The 27,314-nt window shown below is 45.9% G+C and overlaps 1 protein-coding gene across 1 annotated transcript in view; it reads left to right on the forward strand.

Annotated features, from left to right (window-relative positions):
• The window catches only part of LOC118016313 (membrane-spanning 4-domains subfamily A member 8-like), a 107,346-nt gene extending 92,208 nt beyond the window's left edge, over nt 1-15,138 (forward strand). The window contains exons 3-7 of the mRNA XM_035013749.1: nt 9,934-10,056; nt 12,344-12,403; nt 13,451-13,588; nt 14,735-14,848; nt 15,034-15,138. Coding sequence (XP_034869640.1) covers nt 9,934-10,056; nt 12,344-12,403; nt 13,451-13,588; nt 14,735-14,848; nt 15,034-15,138 — 540 coding nt within the window. The remainder of the gene's footprint in view (nt 1-9,933; nt 10,057-12,343; nt 12,404-13,450; nt 13,589-14,734; nt 14,849-15,033) is intronic.
• Nucleotides 15,139-27,314: the final 12,176 nt, after the last annotated feature.

The raw sequence follows: 27,314 nt of genomic DNA on the forward strand, positions 1-27,314 counted from the left end.
TATGGATTCCAAAATCCTCAACAAATTCCTAGCTAATAGGATCCAACAATACATTAAAAGGATCATCCACCACGACCAAGTGGGATTTATCCCCGGGATGCAAGGGTGGTTCAACACTCACAAATCAATCAATGTGATAGAACACATTAATAAGAGGAGGGAGAAGAACCATATGGTCCTCTCAATTGATGCAGAAAAAGCATTTGACAAAATACAACATCCTTTCCTGGTTAAAACTCTCCAGAGTATAGGGATAGAGGGAACATTCCTCAAGTTCATAAAATCCATCTATGAAAAACCCACAGCGAATATCATCCTCAATGGGGAAAAGCTGAGAGCCTTTCCCTTAAGATCAGGAACACGTCAAGGATGCCCACTCTCACCACTATTATTCAACATAGTACTAGAAGTCCTAGCAACAGCAATCACACAACGAAAAGAATTAAAAGGTATTCAAATTGGCAAAGAAGAAGTCAAACTCTGTCTTTTCACAGACGACATGATAATTTATGTGGAAAACCCAAAAGACTCCACCCCCAAATTACTAGAACTCATCCAGCAATTCAGTAATATGGCAGGATACAAAATCAATGCACAGAAATCAGTTGCTTTCTTATACACTAACAATGCAACTGTAGAAAGAGAAATTAAAGAAACGATTCCATTTACAATAGCACCAAAAACCATAAGATACCTCGGAATAAACCTAACCAAAGAGGTAAAGGATCTATACTCTAGGAACTACAGAACACTCATGAAAGAAAATGAAGAAGACACAAAAAGATGGAAAAATATTCCATGCTCATGGATCGGAAGAATAAACATTGTTAAAATGTCTATGCTACCCAGAGCAATCTATACCTTCAATGCCATCCCGATCAAAGTTCCAATGACATTTTTCCAAGTGCTGGAACAAACAATCCTAAAATTTGTATGGAATCAGAAAAGACCCCGAATCGCCAAGGAAATGTAGAAAAAGAGAAACAAAGTTGGGGGCATCACGTTGCCCAATTTCAAGCTATATTACAAAGGAGTGATCACCAAGACAGCATGGTACTGGCACAAAAACAGACATATAGACCAATGGAACAGAATAGAGAGCCCAGATATGGACCCTCAACTCTGTGGTCAAGTAATCTTTGACAAAGCAAGAAAAAACATGCAATGGAAAAAAGACAGTCTCTTCAATAAATGGTGCTGGGAATATTGGACAGCCACATGCAGAAGAATGAAACTCGACCATTCTCTAACACCATTCACAAAGATAAACTCAAAGTGGATGAAAGACCTCAATGTGAGACAGCAATCTATCAAAATCCTAGAGGAGAACATAGGCCAGTAACTTCTTTGACATCGCCTACGGCAATTTCTTTCAAGATACATCTCCAAAAGCTAGTGAAACAAAAGCAAAAATGAACTTTTGGGACTTCATCAAGATAAAAAGCTTCTGCACAGCAAAGGAAACAGTCAACAAAACAAAGAGGCAACCCACAGAATGGGAGAAGATATTTGCAAATGACACTACAGATAAAGGTCTGGTATCCAAGATCTATCCAAGAACTTCTCAAACTCAACACCCAAAAAACAAATAATCAAGTCAAAAAGTGGGCAGAAGATATGAAAAGACACTTCTCTGAAGAAGACATACAAATGGCTAACAGACACATGAAAAAATGTTCATCATCATTAGCCATCAGGGAAATTCAAATCAAAACCACATTTACATGCCACCTTACACCAGTTAGAATGGCAAAAATGGACAGGGAAAGAAACAACAACTGTTGGAGAGGTTGTGGAGAAAGGGGAACCCTCTTACACTGTTGGTGGGAATGCAAGTTGGTACAGCCACTTTGGAAAACAGTGTGGAGGTTCCTCAAAAAGTTAAAAATAGAGCTACCCTATGACCCAGCAATTGCACTCCTGGGTATTTACCCCAAAGACACAGATGTAGTGAAAAGAAGGGCCATATGCACCCCAATGTTCATAGCAGCAATGTCCACAATAGCCAAACTGTGGAAAGAGCCAAGATGCCCTTCAACAGATGAATGGATAAAGAAGATGTGGTCCATATATACAGTGGAATATTACTCAGCCATCAGAAAGGATGAATACCCAACTTTTACATCAACATGGATGGGACTGGAGGAGATTATGCTAAGTGAAATAAGTCAAGCAGAGAAAGTCAATTATCATATGGTTTCACTTATTTGTGGAACATAAGGAATAGCATGGAGGACATTAGGAGAAGGAAGGGAAAAATGGGGGGGGGGGAATTGGAGGGAGAGATGAACCATGAGAGACTATGGACCTGAGAAACAAACAGGGTTTTAGAGGGGAGGGGGGTGGGGGGATTGGTTGGCCCGGTGGTGGGTATTAAGGAGGGCACATACTGCATGGAGCACTGGGTGTTATATGAAAACAATGGATCGTGGATCACCACATCAAAAACTAATGATGTATTGTATGGTGACTAACATAACATAATAAAATTAAAAAATAAAACAAAACAAAGAAAAAAATTTTAAGGAAATAATATATTTGAATTTGCTGCCGTGTTTGTAGTATATACACACACATATATATACATACCTAATATATCTATGTATATGTATATATACCATTTGTGGAAGAGTGTATCTATGTTAGTTTCCTAGGACTGTCATAACAAAGTACCACAACCTGGGTGGCTTATAACAACAGAAATTGTCTCACAGTTCTGGAGTCCAGAAGTTTGCAGTGAAGTTGACCACAGGACCATGCTCCCGCAAAGGCACTAGGGGAAGTTCTGTTCCAGGCCTTTCTCCCAACTTCTGGTATTTCCTTGGCTTGTGACAGCACAACCCCAATCTTGGTATGCATGGAATTCCCCTGTGTGCTTGTGTGTCTCTTCATGTCATTCTTTTGAAGGGACAGCATCATATAGGATTAGGGACACTCCCTACTCCCATAATACCTCATATTACCTAATTACATCTGCAACAACCCTATTTCCAAATAAGGTCATATTATCAGGTACTGGGGATTAGAATTTCAATATGTTAATTTGGTGGGGGAGAGGCAGACACAATTCAATCCATAAAAATATCCTAAATAAATAATAGATGAACACAAAGATTTATCCACAAGGATGTTCATTACAATATTATTTTATGAAAATACAAAAACAGTCTTAACTGTTCAATATCTCTGTTCCAATTACTCCACAAAACATCACATGATGGAATCAGGCAGCTTTTTAAAAATGTGTTTGAAGAACACTTAATACCACAGGGATGTGTACCTGATAAAATATTAAGTTAAATGTACAGAACCATCTTGTGTTCCACCACCACCACCCCCATGGCTATTTCATCCCCAATTTATATTTTAATTCAATTAGCCAACATATAGAATATCATTAGTTTCAGATGTAGAGTTCAATAATTCATCAGTTGCATATAACACCAGTGCTCATCACATCCGTGCCCTCCTTAATGCCCATTACCAATTACCCCATTCCCCCACCCACCTCCCCTCCAGCAACCCTCAGTTTCTTTCCTATAGTTAAGAGTCTCTCATGGTTTTTCTTCCTCTCTGATTTCTTTCCATCCTGTTTTTCCCTCCCTTCCCCTATGATCCTCTGCACTGTTTCTTATAACCCTCATATGAGTGAAACCATATGATAATTGTCTTTCTCTGATTGACTTACTTCGCTCAGCATAATACCCTCCAGTTCCATCCACTTCAATGTAAATGATAAGATTTCATCCTTTACGATGACTGAGTAGTATTCCATTGTATATATATATACCACATTTTCTTTATCCATTCATCTGTCAATGGACATCTGGGCTCTCTCCATAGTTTGGCTATTGTGGACATTGCTGCTTTAAACATTGGAGTGCAGGTTCCCCTTCAGATCACTACATTTGTATCTTTGGGGTAAATACATAGTAGGGCTATTATTACTGGGTCATAGGGTAGCTCTAATTTTAACTTTTTGAGGAACCTCCCTGCTGTTTTCCAGAGCGAATGCACCAGCTTGCATTCCCACCAAGAGTGTAGGAGGGTTCCCCTTTCTCCACATCCTCACCAACACTTGTTGTTCCCTGTCTTGTTAATTTTAGCCTTTCTAACTGGTATGGTATCTCATTGTACTTTTGATTTGTATTTCCCTGATGCCCAGTGATGTGGAGCATTTTCTCATGTGTCTGTTAGCCATTTGTATGTCTTCTTTGGAGAAGTGTCTGTTCATGTCTTCTGCCCATTTCTTGACTGGATTATTTTTTCTTTGGGTGTTGAGTTTGATAAGTTCTTTATACATCTTGGATACTAGCCCTTTATCTGATATGTCATTTGCAGATATCTCCTCCCATTCAGTAGGTTGCCTTTTAGTTTTGTTGACTGTTTCCTTTGCTGTGCAGAAGCTTTTTATCTTGATGAAGTCCCAATAGTTCATTTTTCTTTTGTTTCCCTTGCCTTTGGAGAGGTGTCTAGCAAGAAGTTACTATGGCCAAGGTCAAAGAGGTTGCTGCCTGTGTTCTCCTCTAGGAGTTTGATGAATTCCTGTCTCACATTGAGGTCTTTCATCCATTTTGAGTTTATCTTTGTGTATAGTGTAAGAAATGGTCCAGTCTCATTCTTCTACACGTGGCTGTCCAATTTTCCCAACACCGTTTGTTAAAGACACTGCCCTTTTTCCATTGGATATTCTTTCTTACTTTATCAAAGATTAGTTGACCACAGAGTTGAAGGCCTATTTCTAGGTTCTCTATTCTGTTCCATTGATCTATGTGTCTGTTTTTGTGCCAGTATCATATTGTCTTGAGGATTACAGCTTTGGGTTTTGTTTTGTTTTGTTTTGTTTTGTTTTTAATTTTTAATTTTTTATTATTATGTTCAATTAGCCAACATATAGTACATCATTAGTTTTTGATGTAGTGTTGAACAATTCATTAGTTGGGGTAACCAGGTGAGGGTATTAAGGAGGGTACATGTTGTGATGAGCACTGGGTGTTATACACAACTGAGGATTACAACTTTGTAATACAGCTTGAAGTCTGGCATTGTGATGCCACCAGCTTTGGTTTCCTTTTTCAACATTCTTCTGGCTATTCGGGGTCTTTTCTGGTTCCATACAAATTTTAGGATTGTTTGCTCCAGCTCTGTTAAAAATGTTGATGGTATTTTGATAGGGATTGCATTGAAAGCGTAGATTGCTCTGTGTAGCATAGACATTTAAACAATATTTATTCTTCCAATCCATGAGCATGGAATGTTTTTCCATCTATTTGTGTCTTCCTCAATTTCTTTCATAAGTGTTCTGTAGTTTTGAGAGTATAGATCCTTTACCTCTTTGGTTAGGTTTATTTCTAGGTATCTTATGGTTTTTGGTGCAATTGTAAATGGGATCAGTTCCTTAATTTCTCTTTCTCTGTCTCATTGCTAGTGTATAGAAATGCAACTGACTTCTGTGCATTGATTTTATATCCTGCAACTTTGCTGAATTCCTGTATGAGTTCTAGCAATTCTGGGGTGGAGTCTTTTGGGTTTTCTACATAAAGCAGAGTGATTGTTTGACTTCGTCTTTGCCAATTTGAATGCCTTTTATTTCTTTTTGTTGTCTGATTGCTGAGGCTAGGACTTCTAGTATGATGTTGAACAACAGTGGTGAGAATGGGCATCCCTGTCATGTTCCTGACCTTAGGGGAGAAGTTCTCAGTTTTTCCCCGTTGAGGAAGATATTTGCTGTGGGCTTTTCATAGATGGATATTTTAATATTGAGGTATGTTCCCTCTATCCCTACACTGTGGAGAGTTTTATTCAAGAAAGGATGCTGTATTTTGCCAAATGCTTTTTCTGTATCAATTGAGAGGATCATATGGTTCTTGTCCTTTCTTTTATTAATGTGATGTATCACATTGATTGATTTGCAGAGGTTGAACCAACCTTGCAGCCCAGGAATAAATCCCACTTGGTCGTGGTGAATAACCCTTTTAAAGTACCGTTGGATCCTATTGGCTAGTATCGTGGTGAGAATTTTGGCATCTATGTTCATCAGGGATATTGGTCTGTAATTCTCCTTTTTAGTTTTAGGATGAAGGTAATGCTGGCCTCATAAAATGAGTTTGGAAGTTTTCCTTCCATTTCTATTTTTTGAAGCAGCTTCAGAAGAATAGGTATTAATTCTTTAAATGTTTGGTAGAATTCCCCTGGGAAGCCTTCTGGACCTGTACTCTTGTTTGGTGGGAGAGTTTTGATTACTGCTTCAATTTCCTTGCTGCTTATGGGTCTGTTCAGGTTTTCTACTTCTTCCTGTTTCAGTTTTGGTAGTTTATATGTTTCTAGGAATGCATCCATTTCTTCCAGATTGCCTAATTTGTTGGCATATTGCTGCTCATAATATGTTCTGATAATTGTTTGTATTTCCTTGATGTTGGTCATGATCTCTCCCCTTTCATTCATGATTTTATTAATTTGGGTCCTTTCTCTTTTCTTTTTGATAAGTCTGGCTATGGGTATTAATCTTATTAATTCTTTCAAGGAACCATCTTCTAGTTTCATTGATTTGTTCTACTGTTCTTTTAGTTTCTATTTCATTGATTTCTGCTCTGATCTTTATTATTTCTCTTCTTCTGCTTGGTTTAGGCTTTATTTGCTGTTCTTTCTTCAGCTTCTTTAGGTGTAAGTTTAGCTTGTGTATTTGAGACTTTTCTAATTTCTTGAGAAAGGCTTGTACTGCTATATACTTCCCTCTTAGGACCACCTTTGCTGCATCCCAAAGGTTTTGAACAGCTGTGTTTTCATTTTCATTTTTTTCCATGAATTTTTTAAATTCTTCTTTAATTTCCTGGTTGACTCATTCATTCTTTAGTAGGATATCTTTAACCTCCAAATATTTTAGTTCCTTCCAAATTTCCTCTTGTGATTGAGTTCAAATTTCAAAGCATTGTGTTCTGAAAATATGCAGGGAATAATCCCAATCTTTTGGTAGTGGTTGAGACCTGATTTGTGATCCATTATGTGATCTATTCTGGAGAATGTTACATGTGCACTTGAGTAGAATGTGTATTCTTTTGCTTTAGGATGGAATACTCTGTATATACGTGTGAAGTCCATCTGATCCGGTGTAACATTCAAAGCCCTTGTTTCCTTGTTGATCTTCTGTCCATTGCTGTGAGTGGGGTGTTAAAGTCCCCTACTATCATTATATTATTATCAATGTGTTTCTTTAGGTTTGTTATTAGTTGGTTGATATAATCCACTGTTCCCAAGTTAGAAGCATAAATATTTATAATTGTTAGATCTTCTTGTTGCATAGACCCTTTAAGTATGATATAGTGTCCCTCTTCATCCTTTACTACAGTCTTTGGTTTAAAATCTAATTTGTCTGATATAAGGATTGCTACCCCAGTTTTCTTTTGATGTCCATTAACATGATAAATAGTTCTCAACTCCCTCACTTTCAATCTGGAGGTGTCTTTAGGTCTAAAATGAGTCTCTTGTAGACACCATATGGATGAGTCTTGCTTTTTTATCCAATCTGATAACCTGTGTCTTTTTATTAGAGCATTTAGTCCATTTACATTCAGAGTAACTATTGAAAGATATTAATTTAGTGCCATTACATTGCCTGTAAAGTCCCTGTTTCTGTATATTGTCTCTGTTCCTTTCTGGTCTATGTTCCTTTTGGGTCTCTCTTTGCTTACAGGATCCCCTTTAATATTTCTTTCAGGGCTGGTTTAGTGATCACAAATTCTTTTAGTTTCTGATGGCCCTGGAAGCTCTTTATCTCTCCTTCTATTCTGAATGAATGGATTATCCTTGCTGGATAAAGTATTCTTGGTTGCATGTTTTTCTCATTTAGTACCCTGAATATATCATGCCAGCCCTTTCTGACCTGCCAAGTCTCTGTGGCTAGGTCTGCTGCCAGTTTAATGTTCCTACCCTTGTACTTTAAGTACCTCTTGTCTCAGGCTGCTTTCAGAATGTTCTCTTTATGTCTGAAATTTGCAAACTTCACTATTATATGTCTGGGTGTTGATCTATTTTTATTGATTTTGAGGGGAGTTCTCTGTGCCTCCTGGACTGAATGCCTGTTTCCTTCCCCAGATTAGGGAAGTTCTCAGCTATGATTTCCCCTAAGATAGCTTCTGTCCCTCTCTCTCTTCTTCCTCTGGGACACCAACAATTCTAATGTTGTTTTGCTTTGTGGTATTGCTGATTTCTCAAAGCCTCCTGTCATGGTCCATTAGTTGTTTTTCTCTCTTTTCCTCAGCTTCCTTTTTTCCATAATTTTGTCTTCTATGTCACTGACTCTCTCTTCTGTCTCATTTACCCTAGCTGTTAGAACATCCATTTTAGACTACATCTCAGTTAAAGCATTTTTTATTTTGGCCTGATTAGATTTTATTTCTGCATTAAGAGATTCTCCAGTGTATTTTATGCTTTTTTCAATCCCAGCTAGTAATTTTATAATCGTTATTCTGAATTCTAGTTCTGACATTTTACTTATATCCATATCGATTAAATGTATGGCAGAGTATTACATCTGGTTCTTTCTTTTGTTGTGAATTTCTCCCTTTAGTTATTTTGTTCAGAGAAGAACAGATGAATGAGAGAATAAAATTAAAAATGTCAACCACGACCCCAGTGAAATACACACTAGGCAAATCTGAAGAGGTCAGAAACCAAAAAAGGGGAAAAAGAGAGAATATAATCTCACACCTGGACAAAACAGGATGATCTACTTGGACCTAGGTGTATTTTGGTCTGTTTGTTAGAAGACACTAAGTCCCAAAATTGTAGAGAAAACAAAAATTATATATATATATAATTGAATACAGTAAAAGGAAGCCTAAAGGCTTTTCATGCTGCTTTAGAGGATTAAAAAAAAAAAAAAAAAAGGCAGTGCCCCATCTCCAGCCCTGGAGCTGAATGATCTCTGCCTCCACTCTTCAGGGCACCCTCAGGGAAAAGCAGTCAATCCCTATTGTGTATGCCAAACTCTGTAGACTCCTGCAGTGCACACCCACACCAATCCTCCTAGGGGAGGGAGGGCATCTCACCAAGGCCCTGCTGCTTTCTGGGTCCCTGCTCCAGGAGCAGTTGCCTGATTGTGGCAGGGTCTCCCAGCAGTTGTCACTTGGAGACACTTGTAGCTTGGAGAATAGTCACCCAATCATGCCACAGTTCGAGATTTATGGCAACACTGAGCTGAGAGGCCACTCAGGGGCTCCCTGATTGTAGCCAGGTTCCCACTCCAATGCTTGGGAACTCTGCCACTCTCAGATACCCCCACTCTTTCTGTGACCCTGGGGACCCTGAGACCACACTGTCCCACCTAGGACTCTGCCCCACTTCACCACCTGAGCACCTTTCAGGCAGGGATATCCGTCACAAACACAGACTTCTAAAAGTTCTGATTTTGTGCTCCACTGCAATATCATTTCCCCTAGCCAGCTTACACAGGCTCCCTCCTCCCATGGTTTATCTTCTGATATATCCCCTCACATTCACTTCCCTGGACCTCCTACCTTGAAAAAGTGGTCGCTTTTCTATCTGTAGAATTGAAGCAATTCTTTTCTTAGATCTCAGGTTGAATTCACAGGTGTTCAGAATGATTTGATAGCTATCTAGCTGAATTCAAGGGAAATGAAACGCAGGTCCCCTACTCTTCTGCCATCTTCCTTCTCCCTCTCCCTCCCAGAACCATCTTGTGTTATTGATATATACATTTGAAAAGAATAATGGAAGGTTATATACCAAAATGTAAGTGGGATGTTTTCTCTGAGTAGAAAGTAATTATGGGAAGTTTTTATTTCATTTTTATATTTTTCATATTACTTTTTAGACTAGGAAAACAAAAGATTTATTAAAATAAAAAGGAGGCACAAAGGGGAGGCAGGATCCAGCCTCAGAAACAAAGGCTTCAGCCTGTGGCTCTCCTGACAGGCCATCCAGATCCTGATTGGCCTGATACACATTGGCCTCGGTTCCATCATGGCCACCGTACTCTCTGGACACTACACAGCTATCTCACTCTATGGAGGCTTTCCCTTCTGGGGAGGCATCTGGGTAAGTAATGTGAGTCACCCCACCCCACGAGTGAGTTCCCAGAATGTGCCAACACACTCAAGGCCACCTTGTCAAGTTGTGTGGCTTGCACCTTGCAGCAGATTCCCAGCCAAGGGAACAAGCGGGGTGTGAATCCAGCCCAGGCATTGCTTACCAAGCATGTTAGTTTGCTAAGGCTGCTGTGACAAACAGCACAGACTGAGTGGCCTACACAACAGAAATGCATTCTCTCACAGTTCAGAGGCTGGAAGTCCAAAATCAAGGTGTCACCAGGGTTGTTTCTTCTGAGACCTCTCTCCTTGGCTTGCAGATGGCCACCTTCTCTCTGTGTCTCCATGTGGTCTCAGTGTGTCCATGTCCTAATAATCCCCTCTTCACATAAGCACACCAGTCATATTGGATTAGAGCCACACTAATGATCTCACTAAGACTTAAAGGCCCCATCTCCAAATATAGTCACATTCTGAGGTACTGGGGGGTTAGGATTCAAAAGATGAATTTTGAGGGGACACTGTTCAGCCATAACACCAAGTGACAGCCCTACAAGGTGCCATTCACCCAGAGTGGGCACATTTTCTAATTGGCTCACCCCACAGGTCAGGGAACTTTCTTCTCATTCATCAACCCAGGAGTGGCACCTTTTTCCAACTCATACAACAATGTCCATGTGTAAAAAGATGTATTGGTAATAGCTTTCAAGTGTTGTTCAACATAGGCCCACAGCCTGAGCTCCAGGAGAACACTTGACCAGTGGTTGAGAGTGGCTGCCCAGGCACAGAACAGTCATTAAGCAATGGGCACTCAACCTGGAGTCCACAGATGGGCTTCAGAGTCCCCATTTTGGCAAAATATTTGGTATGCTAGATATGTATTTTTTTTCCTGGAAAAGTCCATAGGTTTCATCAGATTCTCAGGGTGATTTATGACTCCATAAAAGGTTAAAAAACACAGATCCTTTCTCTTCTCCAATTTACTGCTTTTTTGAATCTTTTGCATTCTCCCTAGCATCCTCTCAGCTACACACACACACACACACACACACACACACACACACACACTCCTTCCTTCTCCCTGTCCTCCCTCCCACGTCCTTTTTCGCTCTGCTGTTACAGTCTTTGTCTCTGGACTCACACACCTATCTATGATTCAAAGCAACTTTTCTCACAAATAGCAAAACTCCAGAGTAACCTAGATAATCAAAGTCCTCCCCTTATCCCATGACATTTAAATGAAATCGCCTAGTGTTATCCCCCACCCTCATACCCACATAACACCTGCAAAATGGCAGGCTCATGTTCTTGGGAGAATCTTTCTCTAGTACCTACTCTTTCTTGTTTCCTTCTGGGTCTCATTCACTGAGGCTGTGGTCCTCTCTCTGCTTTGCATGGACTCAGACTTGGAACTCAGCCCCTATTCCTCTCCCCCAGCCCTGCGTTTGTATAACCCATTTTAATGGAGTTTGGGACAATGGAGTGGCTAACACCATGGCCACAGAATGGCTTGCTATTGAGCATTGGATGCTAGTGAGTACTTTTAAGTGCCTGGAAATTTCCCTGGCATCTTCCCTTCTGCCAGGTTGATCAGCTCTCGTGACCATCCCCCCCTTTTATACCTGCAGGGCAGTTTTGTTCTTGGTTGCCTTTTTGACTCCAGGACTATGTATTTCCTAAAGATCATGAATGTCCTTTTCAAAAACAAAGGCCCATATTCTTTGGCACCTTAAAAGGACCCGAAGGGACCTCAGAAGGCCAGCCTCTTGTTCCCTTCCCTCCCCATCAAGTCTCTATAAACAGAAGGGTATAAGAATGAGATTTATTTTTCCACATTTAGGAAAAAATACCATTCCCTTTAAAAGGCATAGGAAGCTAGAGTAACTTTTCATTATAAAACCATTTCCACCCCATGGCACATGCATCTACCCTGAGTGGGAGGGTATGTGGGATAAGGGTTAAGAACACAGGGTCTGGGGGTACCTGGGTGGGTCAGTCAGTTAAGCGTCTGCCTTCAGCTCAGGTCATGATCTCAGCATCCTGGGATCCAGCCCTGCGTTGGGCTCCCTGCTCAGCGGAGAGTCTACTTCTCCCTCCTCCTCCCCTCCTTTCCTTCCCTCCCTCCCTTTCTTCCTTCCCTCCCTCCCTTCCTTCCTTCCTTCCTCCCATGTTGACTTGGAGGCCCCAGCACAGGAACCTAGTGTGTACAAGAGAATATGTGTGACCAGAATCCTGGAGGCTGGAAGATGGAACCCTAACCTGGGGACTTTTTCTAAACCTCCTCTCTTCTGTGCCAGTTCATTGTTTCAGGATCCCTCTCAGTGTCAGCAGAAAATCAGCCAAAATCTTCTTGCCTGGTAAGTCACCTCCTGACACAGGCTCTCCCAGCAGAGACCTATAGGAGACACACTCTGGGGAAAAGAAGGTTAACACAATCCCTCCCTCATCCTCTCACTTACATCTAACCAGACGCAGGGCACTGACACACGTGCTCACTCATACTCACATGCAGGACCACATGAACCTGGACAGAGTCATGGTAGGAAGGAGTCCAGAAGATTCTGGGGAGGAAAGGGCAACACAGCCACCTGAATTAAGGCAGACACAGAACAGTGTCCCTAAGAGGTGCCTACAGGAGGAGTCACAAAGCTCCTGGGGGCTCAGGCTCCACTCCAGACGAGCAGGCACTGACGGTGCCTGGGGCACACAGAGCAGGCCTCCAGCCATTTCTGCAGGGAAGCCAGGGGAAGGTCAACCACCTGCTTCCCTAAGGAATCCAGCCAAGCGAGCTCTGCTAACCACATGAACAAGGTCCCCTAGCAATAGACCAAGAAAGTACCTTTTTTTCTTTCACAAGCAGGTTGTCTAGGGTGAAGGGCCTCAGGATGGCCAGGTCCCTGTGCCAGATGAGACCTATTTGAAAATCTCCAAAGGGAAGCTCAAAATTCTGGGCATGTCTTTCTGCACATGGCCCAGAATCATAAAGGATCAGAGCCTGTCATATCCCAAGACACAGGGGCTGAGCTTCCTACCTATCTCACACAGGATAAGCAGGTTGAGTGTTTCCCAAAGATTTGTCCTAGGGACACTTGTCCCATGAGATACTCTGTGAAGATGAGTAGGTAAACTTGGGGAAACCTCTATTTAGTAGTCTGCTCTCTGGAAGATCCATAATCCTTGTTAAAGGCTTTGACAAGTCTTACAGCAAAGACCTATTTAACTTTGTTCAACCCAGCTTTTTTTCAAAGTTAATTTACCCACACACTTTTTTGCACAGAACATCTCTTTCCTTACTACAGAATTAAGGTTCTAGAGATTCACATTAAGAAGCACTTGTTTAGTCTCTGTTCATCTCAGCCACAATAATTTTCCTCTCCCACCCTGATCCTCTGTGTCTTCTTCAGCTGAATGGCAGCTTGGGCTTGAACATCGTCAGTGCAATCTGTTCTGTGGTTGGAATCATACTCTTCATCATGGATATGAGTCTCGCCCCCACCTATGCCTACTCTCTCTCTTATTCCCACTATGCCACCTGGGGCGTGGTAAGTACCCCGCTGAACCAACGTTCCTCTGAGTTCTGATTTAGTTAGGTTTACCAAATTGTTAGAAGGCCCAAACCAAGCTTCTTCACCCAGCACTGTAGAGAAGAATCAGAACAGTGTGTAAAGCCCCCGACCTATAGCTTTACTGCTGTGCTACTTTGAGCACGTGACTTTTCTTAGTCTTAGTTTCTACCTTTATAAAACAGTACCTACCTTATAACATTGGCAGAATTAAATGCAATTATAACACACATGTGCCTCCAGCTGCTCACATTCTCACCTCCCTGCCCGTGACTGTGGACAAGCAGTCAGCAAAAGTTTTCTGCAAAGGGCCAAAGAATAAATATTTAAGACTTTGCAGGCCCTCTGGTTTCTGTTGCAACTACTCAACCCTATCCTACAGTGGGAAAGCAGCCATAGAAAATACATAAGCAATGAGCATGGCTGTGTTCTGATAAAGCTTTACTTACACAAATAAGCAGCAGCCAGGATTTGGCCCATGGATCATAATGTACCAACCTGTGCTGACCAATAGAAATATAACGTGAGTTGCATGTCTGATTTTAAATTTTCTAGTCACCACCTTAAAAAAAAAGAAGAAAAAGAGACAAGTGCAATTAATTTTAGTATTTTATTTAACCCAATATATCCAAAATGGTCATTTCAACATGTAATCTGTGTAAAAAATTATCAATTTGATATTTTGCATTTTGGGTACTCGGTCTTTGAACTCTGGTGTGTATCATGCACATCTCACTTTGGGACTAGCCGCTTCCCAAATGTCCAACAGCCACATGAGACTTGTGACTCTGGGACTGACAAGTGAGCGCAGCTACAGACAAGTCCTTGTAGATTCAGCCCCTCCATCTGCCCGGCAGCCCATCCTCTCCTTCCCAGTCACATGATCGAGGTGTTTTCCTAAAAGATGACTACCCTTCCCCTTAGAGAAGGAAGTAGTAGTGCCAGTAGTAAGTGTTCAAGTAACGATTCTTTTACAAACACACTTGACCCTCACAAAAACCTGGTGAGATGAGGTTAGGGGACTTCCTCAGAGCCACAGGGACAGTCCCCTGCAGAGCCCCACTTGGAGCCAGACCTCGGACGCCTGGACCAGCACTCCTGACGTCCTACTCACTCTGGTTCCAGACCCCTGGCATGGCTATTTCTGGTATGCTGCTCATCTTCTGCCTCCTGGAGTTCTGCGTAGCATGCGCATCTTCCCGCTTTGGCTGCCAGCTGGTTTGCTGTCAGCACAACTACGTGAGTCCAGAGGCTCCTTGGTGGGTGGGAAGATTCCCCAAAGAGGGTGGAGACTAAAGGGATCTCCATGCTTCCCCTTCCTGCCCAGGAGCAGGAGAAGTCTCGCAGGGCGTAAAGGCCTCCATGCCTGCCTGGTCCTTCTCTCACCCTTATTAGTGCACCTCCTGTGCACCCGTGTTTTCCAGGTGGGTGTGGTCCTCCCGAATATCTGTGTGGCAAACCCAGGGGTCATCCCAGAACCAGTGGACTTGCCACCAACTTATTTCAACGAGGTCCAGGGCTCCAGATAAGCAAAGCCAAAGCTTCTAGAAGCAACTTTCAAAGAGACCAAAAGAAGACCTCCCCTTCTGGGCTTCTGAAACCCAGGATCCCCCTTCCTTGACAATCTAAGGGAAATGTTTCTCTAGCTGCATGCATCTTGACTTCATTCAATTCCGCATGGTAAATCTTGCAGTTCCTCTATTAAAAAGGAGGCAGAAATTTAAAGTGGATTTTAACAAAGAGATCCTCCCTAGGGCGTTTGTGCCTGGGGCCTTGTGTGCTTCCCTGAGTGAGCTCATGGGTTGGAAGTGCCAATGTCTAGACAACCCAACCTTCACTCTTTCAGTCATTCGTTTGTTGATTAAATATGTACCGAGTATTTGATGTGTTCAAGGAAGTTTAACACTGGGGAACACAACAAAGTCCCTGACTTCAAGGAACTTCTGGCCTCACAGAGAAGACAATTATGCAAGCAATTTTCTCTAACACAGGGCAGAATGTGGGGACTCACAGAGAGAGAACAGAGAGGGCTATGATTTATTCTGACAGTGATCGGGAAAGCAGAGAACAAGCCTGGTTGAGGAAGCAACACTTGAGTGGGGCATTAAAGGGGGTTTTTTAGTGCAATAAGGAACCACACTGTTGGGGAGATCTTGGGACAGAGTGAGTCATCCACTACCATGACCAATCCTTTTATAAGCCCTGCGTCCACTGATGTAGCAGTGCTTGTGAATAAACATTGTCTTAAGATAAGGTATCTCCCAAAGTTATGAGGCTAATATATCTTTATTTATAAAAGGATAGAGACTAATTCAAAGAGAAATGGCTATGTCTATAACTTCTAGATCTACCCGCATTAATCTAAATATTGTTATACGTGATGGCAATTGGCTTTGAAAAGTTTATATGCTGGCAGATAATAGCAACAATCTCTGACATCCAGGTGCCATCAAATTTCCCTTCACTACAGAAGCCCTGCAAGAACTCTCTGTTGTTGTCACTAAATACAGAACATGATTTTACTCTTGTAAATATTTTTAGCCTCTGATTTTATCCAAGAAGTTTCTTCTAAATGACTTGTGGTTTAGAGCTCCATCTCCTGGGTGGCTCAGTCATTGAGCGTCAGCCTTCGGTTCGGGTCATGGTCCCAGGGTCCTGGGATTGAGCCCCACATCAGGCTCCCTGCTCTGCGGGAGGCCTCCTTCTCCCTCTCCCACTCCCCCTACTTGTGTTCCCACTCTCGCTGTGTCTCTCTCTGTCAAATAAATAAATAAAATCTTTAAAAAAAAAAAAAATAGAGTTCCATCTCCTGCATCTGTGTCTTCTTTGACCAGGAATCCTATGGATACCCATCAGCTGGTCAGGAATGACAGAGATTCCAAGACTGCAGGTGGGTTTTCATTTGCTAGAACTGAACAGGTCTTAGGAAATCATGGACAATAAAAATGTAATATGGGGCATGTAATATCCTAGTTTTAGACCAGCCCTTCACCCATCTGTTTTGTAAGCTGAGATATTAGTACATTGGGCTCCCCAAAAGGGACTGGCCTGGTTGGACCTCTCTTGGAGGTCTGGATGGGCAGAGCAAGTCTGGCCTTCTTTCTGCCCCTTACTTACTGCTGCCTCTCACCGCCCCATCTGATTCCACACCTTCTCACTCCACAGAACTGAAACCCTCGACTATGATCTCCCACTTGGTTCTCAGAGTCTCCTTACTGACTTGTCTGACCTGTGAGTTAACTCAGACACTCCTGATGAGTCTCACCTCCTACAGTGCGGGTTGTCTTGGAGAGCATATCTTCTCGCACACCTGGTGCTTCCCTGGATAGGTGGCACTTGCCACCTGCCACCTGAAATCACTCTGGGGCTTGGTGGGATAGAGTACCTTTCCTATCCTACCACCTATTAGTCCTGGGTGCTAGACCGTTCATTCCAGATGGCCCCATCACCAGCCTGAAGTGACAGCATGCTGCCTCCCATGGACAGCAAAGTTTGTCCTTGCTCTGCACCGTTCCACAAGATGTTCATCTGCACAACTCCATTCACTCCCAGCCTCCCCAGAACAGTGGAGCATAGACACTGGAAGAGACCTTGGAAATTTAACACCATCAGCCCAGCCAGGAGCACAAGCAGGACTAGAACCAAAACTCCAAATGGCCCATCCAAGGCTCCTTGCAGAAGCAGGGACACATCATAGAAAAATAGGGTGATGACAGTCAGAGACACTGTCTCTGCCTCCTGAGCTGCCACCACTCTCCTGGCTTTCTCCCCCAACTCCCCATCCAGTGACGATTTTGCTGTCCCCAAATTCACCAGTACCCTCCAGTAGCTCTGTTTCCATATTTATCTCACTTGACCTCTGTAGGATTTAACCCAACAAACCACTCTCTCCTTAAAACACTAGGCTAGTTCTGCACCAGCTTCTCCAGATGCCCTTTTCATTCTCTTATGTGAGCTCCTCTCTCTCTCCTTGGCCCTTGAGCATTGCTCTCCAATATGGCACTGCCCTTGGCCCCTTTTCTCAGCCCAGGTACTCAAGCTCGTCTCCTGGGAACCTGAGATTCAAATCTGAAGGGAGATGGAGATTCAAATGTGCTAATCAGTGCATGAAAGCGCTATAAAGTGTTTATACTGTTTTTCAGTCAGACCTTGAGTCCCAGGGCTCATCACTCCCCAGTTGGGGATTTCTGATGAAAAAGGTCATTCTATTTCCTAGTTGATATGCCTGCCCCCATCTCCTCCAACGGCAAGTTCAATTGCCACCTCCACAGGGAAGCTGTCTTAGGTTCCCATGGCCAGAAGCATCCAAGGAAAAGCAGGCCTGTGGTGGGAGCAAGAGGGAAGTGTACAATGTGACCTGGCAGTGATGATGTTCAGGGTTTAACCTTGAGGGTTTTTTTTTATCTTGACTGAAAAAAAAATCTGATTTTTGTGTTATCGTTGAAAAAAAACAGTAGAAGTGTGGCTATGTGTCCCAGTAGTGACTTCACACTTGGAACATTTATGGCTCCTGCCAAATACCCTAAGATCTTTGGGATTCCACTGGGGAGGTATACTCAGTCTTTGGAGGGTGCATTACAACATCAGTAGGTGTGTCGTGTCAAGGAAAGACCTATTTCCCAGGACCCAGCCCCAGTGTCATGTTATAGCCCATACTTCCCTGACTTTTCCTTCCCAGGACTCTTACTGCCCACAGTTTACACCATTCAGATGGAGTCAGTCTTCCTGGGTACAGACACAATATCTTCAACAGCTCCTAGCTCTCTTGCCAGTCTCAGGATGAGACTTAGCACATAGCAGTGTTACCGAACACTTCCTAGAATGAGAAGTATCCTCTTGCTTCCAGGAATGAGTCCCTTACATACCCACTCACTCAGTCCTCCAGTGACAGGAAGTACCTACTGGATGCCCGGTACTGGATGCACAGTGGTGAACGGAGCAGATGTAGTTCCTGCCCTCCTGGAGAGGACACGCCTGAGTGCGTGACAGGCGAGTCACATGATCGGTTAAGTGATGAAAGTGATGGGGAAACAAACATGGTGTTCATCTAGACATTACTGGGGAAGGGGAAGAGGGCAGAGTTTCTGAACGGAAGGCCCCTCTAAAGAGGAGATGTGAAGAATAAGAATAACTAGCCATACAGAAAGTGAAGTAAAAACCAATCCAGGCAGAGAGAAGAAGCCGTGCAAAGCTCTCCTTGTGGGAAAGAGCTTGGAGTGTCCGGGAAACTGGAAAGAAAGCCAGTGCAGCTGGAATCTAGTGAAGGAGATGGGGAATATCTCAAGAAGGGGCTGGAAAAGCAGGCAGGGGCCACAGAGGGCATTGGATTTTATTCTAGGGCTAAAAGCCATTTTAGAGCCATTGGGTGGCTTTATGCAGGAGAGTGATGTAATCCGGTTTACAGTTTGAAAGATCATTCTGCCTGCTTTGTAGGGAAGGGATAGGAGAAGGGTGAAGGCAGGAAGCAGGGGGTCCCAGAGGAGATTCAGTGATAGTCCAGGACAGGAGCTGGCAAACTAAGGCCTGTGCGTGAGCCATATCTGGCCCACCACGTGTTTTTGTCAATAAAGTTTTATTGGAACACAGCCAGGCCCATTTGTTTGCTGGTTGCTTCTGTGCTACAACAGCAGGGTTCAGTAGCATGACAGAGACCATACAGCCTGCAAAGCCTAAAATATTTACTATCTGGTTCTTTGCAGACAAGGGTGCTGACCCTAGAGATAGATGATGATGATGATACAGTTATTGTCCTTTGTGTACCAGAATCATGATGTTCCAAGCTATTCACTCACGGTGGGAAAGAATTGGCTATGACCTACTTATCTTCTCTTGCCCTTGGCAATCAGACTCTCCCAGTGAAATCAATTAAGATGGGAGCTGTAAGCACATGACCACAGTTAGAGGAAGTGCATGGGGAGATAGGTTCCCATTAACAATCCACTGAATGCCTGGACTAGGTAGTTGACAGTGGAGACAAAGAAGCGGGTTTGGGACATGGCTTGGCGGGGAGATCTCTAGGGTTCATGGACTGTGTGGGATGGGTGGAAGAAGAGGGGGAAATTGAGGGCAATGTCAAGGTTTCTTCCTTAAGTAACTGGGTGAACAGCCGTTTACTGGAATGGGGAAGACTGGTGTAGGAAAAATTTCAGGAGAAAGCCCAAATTTCAGTAATATTGTCCTCAAACGTTTATAGGAGCATACCATTCCAGAGGTGGCCAAGAACTTAAAGATAACCTCTATTTGATACTTGAATATCCTCTATCATTGCCCCTATATGTATAATATCGGCATTCACCTGGGAGCCTCTTGGCCCTACCCCAGACTTGCTTAATTAGGAACTCTGAGGGTGGGGTCAATTAATCTGTTTTTTAGCAAGCCTGCCAGGTGATTCTGATGCTCAGTCAAGTTTGAGACTGCTCCACAGAACCTCCTCAAATGACTTCTCCTTCTCATTTTGAGCACCGTACATGGTGCTGTATATTATGCGTGTCTCCAAAGGCAGCCCACGCCATCCTTAGACAACTCTATTGAGAAACTCTGCAAAAGAATGAACTATGTCTAAGTTGAAATTCAGATAAGACACTCCCCAAGTTATCATCTAGAAGATAAAAGGGTGACCCTCCCCTTTGGAGTTGAGTCCAGAGTGCTGGATAAGACTCAGTCCCAACCTATCTATTTCCTGCCAAAACCTCCCATCGGCCCAAGTCCCTCACATTCCCTTTGGCTTCCTCTTCCCCCCACTTCCCACCCTAGTGATGCTACTGTCAAGTACAACTTTTTATTATTATTATGTTATGTTAGTCACCATAGAGTGAATCATTAGCTTTCGATGTAGTGATCCACGATTCATTGTTCGCGTATAGCACTGAATGCTCATTACAACACGTTCCCTCCTTAATACCTATCACCGGGCTACCATCCCCCCCCCCCCGAAACCCTCAGATTGTTTTCAAGAGTCTCTCATGGTTCGTCTCCCCCTCTAATTTCCCCCCCTCAGTTTTCCCTTCCTTCCCCTATGGTCCTCCGTGCTATTCCTTATGTTCCACATATGGAACCATATGATAATTGAAGAAGAGATTCAGTGAATCCATATGATAATTGTCTTTCTCTGCTTGACTTATTCCACTTAGCATAATGCCCTCCAGTCCCATCCACGTTGATGTAAAAGTTAAGTATTCATCCTTTCTGATGGCTGAGTAATATTCCAGTGTATATATGAAGCACATCTTCTTTATCCATTTGTCTGTTGAAGGGCATCTCGGCTCCTTCCACAGTTTGCTATTGTGGACATTGCTGCTATGAACATTGGGGTGCATATGGCCCTTCTTTTCACTACATCTGTGTCTTTGGGGTAAATACCCAGTAGTGCAATTGCTGGGTCATAGGGTAGCTCTATTTTTAACTTTTTGAGGAACCTCCACACTGTTTTCCAGGGTGGCTGCACCAGCTTGCATTCCCACCAACAGTGTAAGAGGGTTCCCCTTTCTCCACATCCTCGCCAACATTTGTTGTTTCCTGCCTTGTTAAGTACACTTTTTTAAAAAGATTTTATTTATTTATTTGTCAGAGAGAGAGAGAACAGGCAGAGGGACCAGCAGAGGGAGAGGGAGAAGCAGGCTCCCTGCAGAGCAGAGAGCCCAATGCAGGGCTCCATCTCAAGACCCTGGGACCATGACCTGAGCCGAAGGCAGACGTTTAACCAACTGAGCTACCCAGGCACCCTCAAGTATACTTTTTATGTCTCATAAATTTAAATCAGCAACCAGGAGCCAATAGAAAGAGACTGGACAGATGCCAGGGCCATGAAGGCAGGAGCGACAAGATTGGACTTTGCCCAGGTAAGAGGCCAATAAAACTCTCTAAAGGACTCCCCTCAGGGCCTGTCCAAAGGCTGCCAGAAGTCATTCACCATCAAAGACTACCCCCACCCTCCACTACAGACACAGCGCAGGGATGTGGGTGCTGGTGCAGGATGTAGGTCCCAGGTAACTGGAAATGCCAAGCCATGGAAAACAGTCTTTCGATTATTACAAAGTTACACGGACGCTTACTCTGTGACTCAGCAGTCTCTCTCCTGGGTATTTATCCTAGAGAACATGAGATTTCTTTTCACGCTAAAACCTGTACACAAATGTTCATGGTAGCTCTATTTGGAAGAACCAAAAACTGGAAACGATGCAAATGTGCTTCATTGGAAGAACACGGGAGGTTCTGTGGGCACATCCGTCTGGTAGAATACCTCTCAGCAAGGAAAAGGAGCGAGCCACGGACATGCACAACTTGGGTCTCAAAAGCATATCATGAGTGGAAAAAGCCCATCCAAAGGGGTGTATCCTGTAGGAGTCCATTTATATGATGTTTTCTGGAAGTGATAAAACTAAGGAGCAACATGCGGGAGCTTCTTCGTGGCAATGGGACAGCTCTGTGTCCTGATCGTGGTGATGGGAACAGGAATCCACACATGCGATCCAACTGCATACAAACTATACACTCCCAAAAACAGGGTTAAACACTGGGAAAGCATAAATACTCGAAAGGAGCCTGTCTTCTAATATTAAACAAATTTTGAATTAGAAACACAAAAGCGTATTTTATTTTTCTCCTTCTAATAAGAAAAAACAACTCTTTCCACTGAAAACGCACTAGAAACAATAACCACTCGGCTTGATGGATACCCCTGACGCCCAGATTGTAGTCTCTAAACACTTCCTGTGAAAAAGATGCAGGGCTCCTTGGAGAACAGACTAAATGTAGAAACACGTTGTGCCAGAAAGAGGAAACCTCCAGCGGCCACAGGGCTCAGCTCCCAAGGATGCCGGGCCGGTTTGAAGGGGCTCCCACCGGCCAAGAAAGGCACAATCTGCTCATCAAGAACAAGGACAAGCAATTAGAATCACAAAACAGTGCCCACGCTGAGCTGAAACTCGTGGCTTCATCATGATTATTTTTTAAAAACCGGTCTCCTTGGGGTGCCTGGGTGGCTCAGTCGGTTAAGCATCTGCCTTTGGCTCAGGTCAGGATCCCAGGATCCTGGGATGGAGCCCTGCATCCGGCTCCCTGTTCTGCGGGAGCCTGCTTCTCCCTCTCCCTCTGCTGCTCCCCCTGCTTGTGCTTTCTCTCTCTTTCTGTCAAATAAATTAAAAAAATCTTTAAAAAAATAAAGTAAATAAAAAATAAAAACCGGAAACCAAAAGCCACACCCACTATTTCTTTTTTTTTTTTTTAAGATTTTATTTATTTATTTGACAGAGAGAGACACAGCGAGAGAGGGAATACAAGCAGGGGGAGTGGGAGAGGGAGAAGCAGGCTTCCCGCAGAGCAGGGAGCCCGATGTAGGACTAGATCCCAGGACCCCGGGACCACGACCCGAGCTGAAGGCAGTCGCTTAACCAACTGAGCCACCCAGGCGCCCCCCACTATTTCTAAAACCTGGCAACAAACAGGAGAGAACCGAGCATTCGAGAAAGGCAAAGCAAGGACAGGAATCACTGCGCTCTGTCCACAGAGGCCCAGCCATGAAAGGAAGCAGGTCGGCAGCGGGGGCGACAGCAGGGAGCCGTGGGAAAGGACTGGCTGGGGCTTCGTGCCGGCTCAGTCTGGACTTTGCATTTTCCCTGCTCTTCCTCGTTCTCCGAGGGTCAGCTTGTTCGGGCCCTGGCCTCTGGTCGCTGATGTGAGACAGGAAAAGGCCACCGTAAAGACACAGATGGCTTCAGTCCGCTGCCCTCCCAACAGGACTGCGCGACAACCTCGGGGCGGACCGCAAGAAGCCACGTGCTTTCGCTCGCAGGTCCGTGGGTCGCGCGCGGGGCAGTTCTCCTGACCGGATCTGGGCTTTGCCGTCGGCGGAGGGTCAGCGACACGGCCCTGCCCGCCTCGGCGACACCGTGTCCCAGGCGCGTGGGCCCGCGGCGGGGCCAATGGCACTGACTTGGCGTCGCTCCACGCATCCGGTGCTCCGGCAGCCTAGCCTGGACATGTTCTGCGGCCACTGCCGATTTCCAGGCCGGAACAGAAGCAGCCAAGCCTCCTGAGGCCTCGGGTCAGCCCGGGCACGAGCTTGCTTCTGCCTGCAGGTGCTGGCGAAGGACGTCCCCAGGCAGCCCAGACTCAAGGGCCTGGGGAAGCAGACCCCGGTTCTCGAATAGCCGTGGATACATGAAGGGGTAGAGACGGGGGGCCGTTTTTCAGTCAACCTGCCGCCTGTTCTGGCCCTGGTTTAGGAGACAGCTGGCCCCGGCGCGGCCCCCCCCCCCCCCCCCCGCCGGCCACGTCCTGCGCCAGCCTGAGCCCACGAGTCCCCTGTCGTCTTCCTGCCTTTGCAGAGGCCTCTGGCGCTTTGGTGGTGCCAACCTGAATCCAGAAACGGAGGCGCGAACTCTCTCTGTTTGTGCTACTCGAGCAACACCCTCTGTGCACACACACACTCTCTAACACACACACGTGCTCACACACCTCCAGGGACACTCACACACGTGCTCACACGCACACGCACATTCGAGTGCAGTCACTGGTGCCCATCCACACGCACACGTCACGCGGGCTGACACCCACACACTTAGGCTCGTGCATGCCCCACATGCTCGCACTCACACATCCAGACACGTTCACACGCATGCTTCTGACATCCTCCCACACCCATATCCTTACACACACCCACTCTTCTCTCACCGAGACGCCGTCACGCTCGGGGCCTCATGCTCACGCCCGCATGCCCACACCTGCACACACGCTCACTCCTACGCTCACACACGCCGTGCACCGGGCCCCTCTTCTCTAACGGGGCACAAGTTCAGAGGGAGGAGGTCGGGCAGCCTCCTGGTTACCGTCGGAGGGTCCCTCCTCGGCTGCAGGAAGGGGAAGGCCAATGTGGATCCCACTCGCAGCTCTGGTGCTAACTGGGGGACCCCAGCAGGCCACCTGCTTCTCTGGGCCTCGGTTTCCCCTTCTGGATGCTGAAGGAAGGAACTCAGTGCTCTCCCACCAGCAGCTGCCTCAGGCCCTCGGCCGGGCCAGGGGGGTGGAGGCCTCAGAGCCAGGAGGGGCTTGCGAACTTCCCAGAGGCGGCAGCTCACCGCAGAGCGGATTTCCAAGCCCCACACGAATAGGAAGGCTTTCACATGAATATGTGTGAACTCAGGAGAGGCAGCTGCGGACGAGCAGAGTGCGCGGCGCGGGCACAGCGGCGGAGGCAGCCCCGTGAGTACCCACCGCCCTTCCAGGTCCCTGGGGCGTGCTGGGAAAGGGGGCAGGGGCATTGGATCCGGCAGGGATGGGGACCACTGGGCCAGGAATGCTGTGACCTGGGGGCACCAGGAGCGGGGAGGACAGCTCCCAGGGCCTCCCACTGAGAGGCACCTGCCGGCTCAGGACCCACCAGTGGTGGGGGAAGGAGGGGCGTCTGTCTTCTCTCCTCAAAGCCAGTCTGCGATGACTCAGGTATCCCCTAGAGGCCCTAGGGTCCTCTGCCGAGCTTGTCATCCTCCCAGGGAAACGGAGTCTTCCTTTCTGACCCCAAGTGGGGCAGAAAGGTGATTCCAACCCAGATGTAGGCCCTGCCCTTTTGCTTCTCCAAGGGAAAGAGACGGACATGCAGGGATACTGAGCTGGAAAGGGGCTGAGGGACAAATATTGTCTGGATCCCCATTCATAGATGGGGAAAGGGAGGCCCAGCAAGGGAAAGGGGCTGCCCCGGCTCGCAGGGCCTCAGGGAGGTGTGGGCAGCCGAGCAGAGTGGAACCCTGCTGAGGGCATGGGACAGTTGGGAGGGTGTGGGGAGCGGGGGGGCGGGGGGGCCTGCCCTCCTCCATCATGTGTTGTGCATCTGTCGGCATCCTTTGCAGGCCAGGGGGGCAGGTCTGAGCTGCCCTGGAGGGCTGGGATTGGAGGAGCCTGGACGGCCTCCTGGCAGCCCAATGTCACAGGGTGAGACTTAGAAGGAGCACATTCCTGCCTGGTCAACAGTGGCCGGGTCGGGAAGCATGGCTGGTAGACAGGGGAAGTGGATAGGGCATCCCTGAAAGCCTACAGCACCTCACTTGCCACCACTTCAGAGCCACCCATTTGACAGATGGGGAAACTGAGACCCAGAGAAGTTAAACAACTTGCCCCCAAGGTCATGCAGCAGATTAAGCTCATAGAGTGGTTGGATGCATTCTTCCCAGGCTAACCCTGGGACCTATGATCTTAACCACTAAGCAAAGCTGCCTCCTCCCAGTTGTGCAGGCCCCCCCACCCCCCGATGTGATCCTGCACATTTTATCCTTAGAGCCTCTCTCCTCCACCTGGTAACACCTCCCCCCGCTGTTCCAACTGTGAATGAGCGAAACTGCTTCTGGCTCCTTGTGAATTAAGATGACGCCCTGAGATGCTCACAGGACAAGTCCTGGCTGCCTGGGCGGCTCAGCCCAGCATGAGGTCCGTGAGTTAGTGCAGTCGAAGACCAGGGGACCTCGGGTCAGCCCAGGGAAGCCAGTGCAGTCGGTGCCCTGGGGCTCGCTAGGCCATCTGGGAATCGGGGCGGTCCCACGGCTTTCCTGGCTGCTCTCAGGTGAGCCGAGCAGCCCCAATTTACTCAGCCGAGTGGCCAATCCTGTGCCATGTCACTACATTTCGGGACACTGGTCCTCAGACCAGCACAGGGCAGGGAACAAGGGGACTTGGTGGGCCTCCCCTGCTTGTCCCACCAGCTTGCCCTCCTCCAGCCTCCCCCCGGCTGGGTAACTGTGGTTTCTGGATAATGGGAAGGAGATGAGGGGCCAGGGAGACGGGCACCCGAATGCCGCTCCAGTAAGCTGGCTTCACCCTCCTTGAGGCCGCCAGTGTTCAGACCCACTCTCTGCAGAGGGGTTTTGCCGGATCTGTGGAGACACCCCCATCTCCTGGGAAACTCCCACAGCTCCGGCCTTGGGTCCAAAATGCAGGGGATGCCTAACAGTCTCTCCAAGCCTCCCTAAAGCCAGCTCTTCATCTTGTCTCGCAAATAGCAATGTGTCGGGCACCTGGGTGGCTCAGTTGGTTAAGCGACTGCCTTCGGCTCAGGTCATGATCCTGGAGTCCCAGGATCGAGTCCCGCATCGGGCTCCCTGCTCGGCGGGGAGTCTGCTTCTCCCTCTAACCCTACCCCCTCTTGCGCTCTCTCTCTCACTCTCTCTCTCTCTCTAATAAATAAATTTTAAAAATCTTTAAAAAAAAAAAAAGGAATGTGTCCCCTCCCTTACACACACAGTGCCCAGATCACTCTAAATGTCCTCTCTCAAATCCTCTCTCAATCTCCACTCCCAACCCTGCAGATGAGGGTGTCAAATCATGTAGTAGGTCCTCAGCCCCCTGCTTTGCAAGTCCCCCTGCTCCCCTCTCCCAGGGCCATCTGTGGTATAGCTCACCCTAGCATCATCTCAGCTGAGACCTCTGTTTTGTTGTTGGGTTTTTTTTTTTAAGATTTATTTATTTATTTTAGTGGGGGGAGGGCAGAGGGAGAGAATCTTCAAGCAGACTCCCTGCTGAGCACACCTGATGCAGGGCTCAATCCCATGACCCATGAAATCATGACCGGAGCTGAAACCAAGAGTCTGACGTTCAGCTGAATGCACCACCCAGGTGCCCCCCAGCTGAGACCCCTGTTTCAACATTTTTGACAAGTATGCTCAAGGGCAAGATCCACAGCCTGTCCCACTCTACCACACTGCTATTTCTTTCTTTCTTT

Source organism: Mirounga leonina, unplaced genomic scaffold (genome assembly GCF_011800145.1).
Source record: "Mirounga leonina isolate KUSES-001 unplaced genomic scaffold, KU_Mleo_1.0 Mir_166, whole genome shotgun sequence".
Taxonomy (NCBI): domain Eukaryota; kingdom Metazoa; phylum Chordata; class Mammalia; order Carnivora; family Phocidae; genus Mirounga; species Mirounga leonina.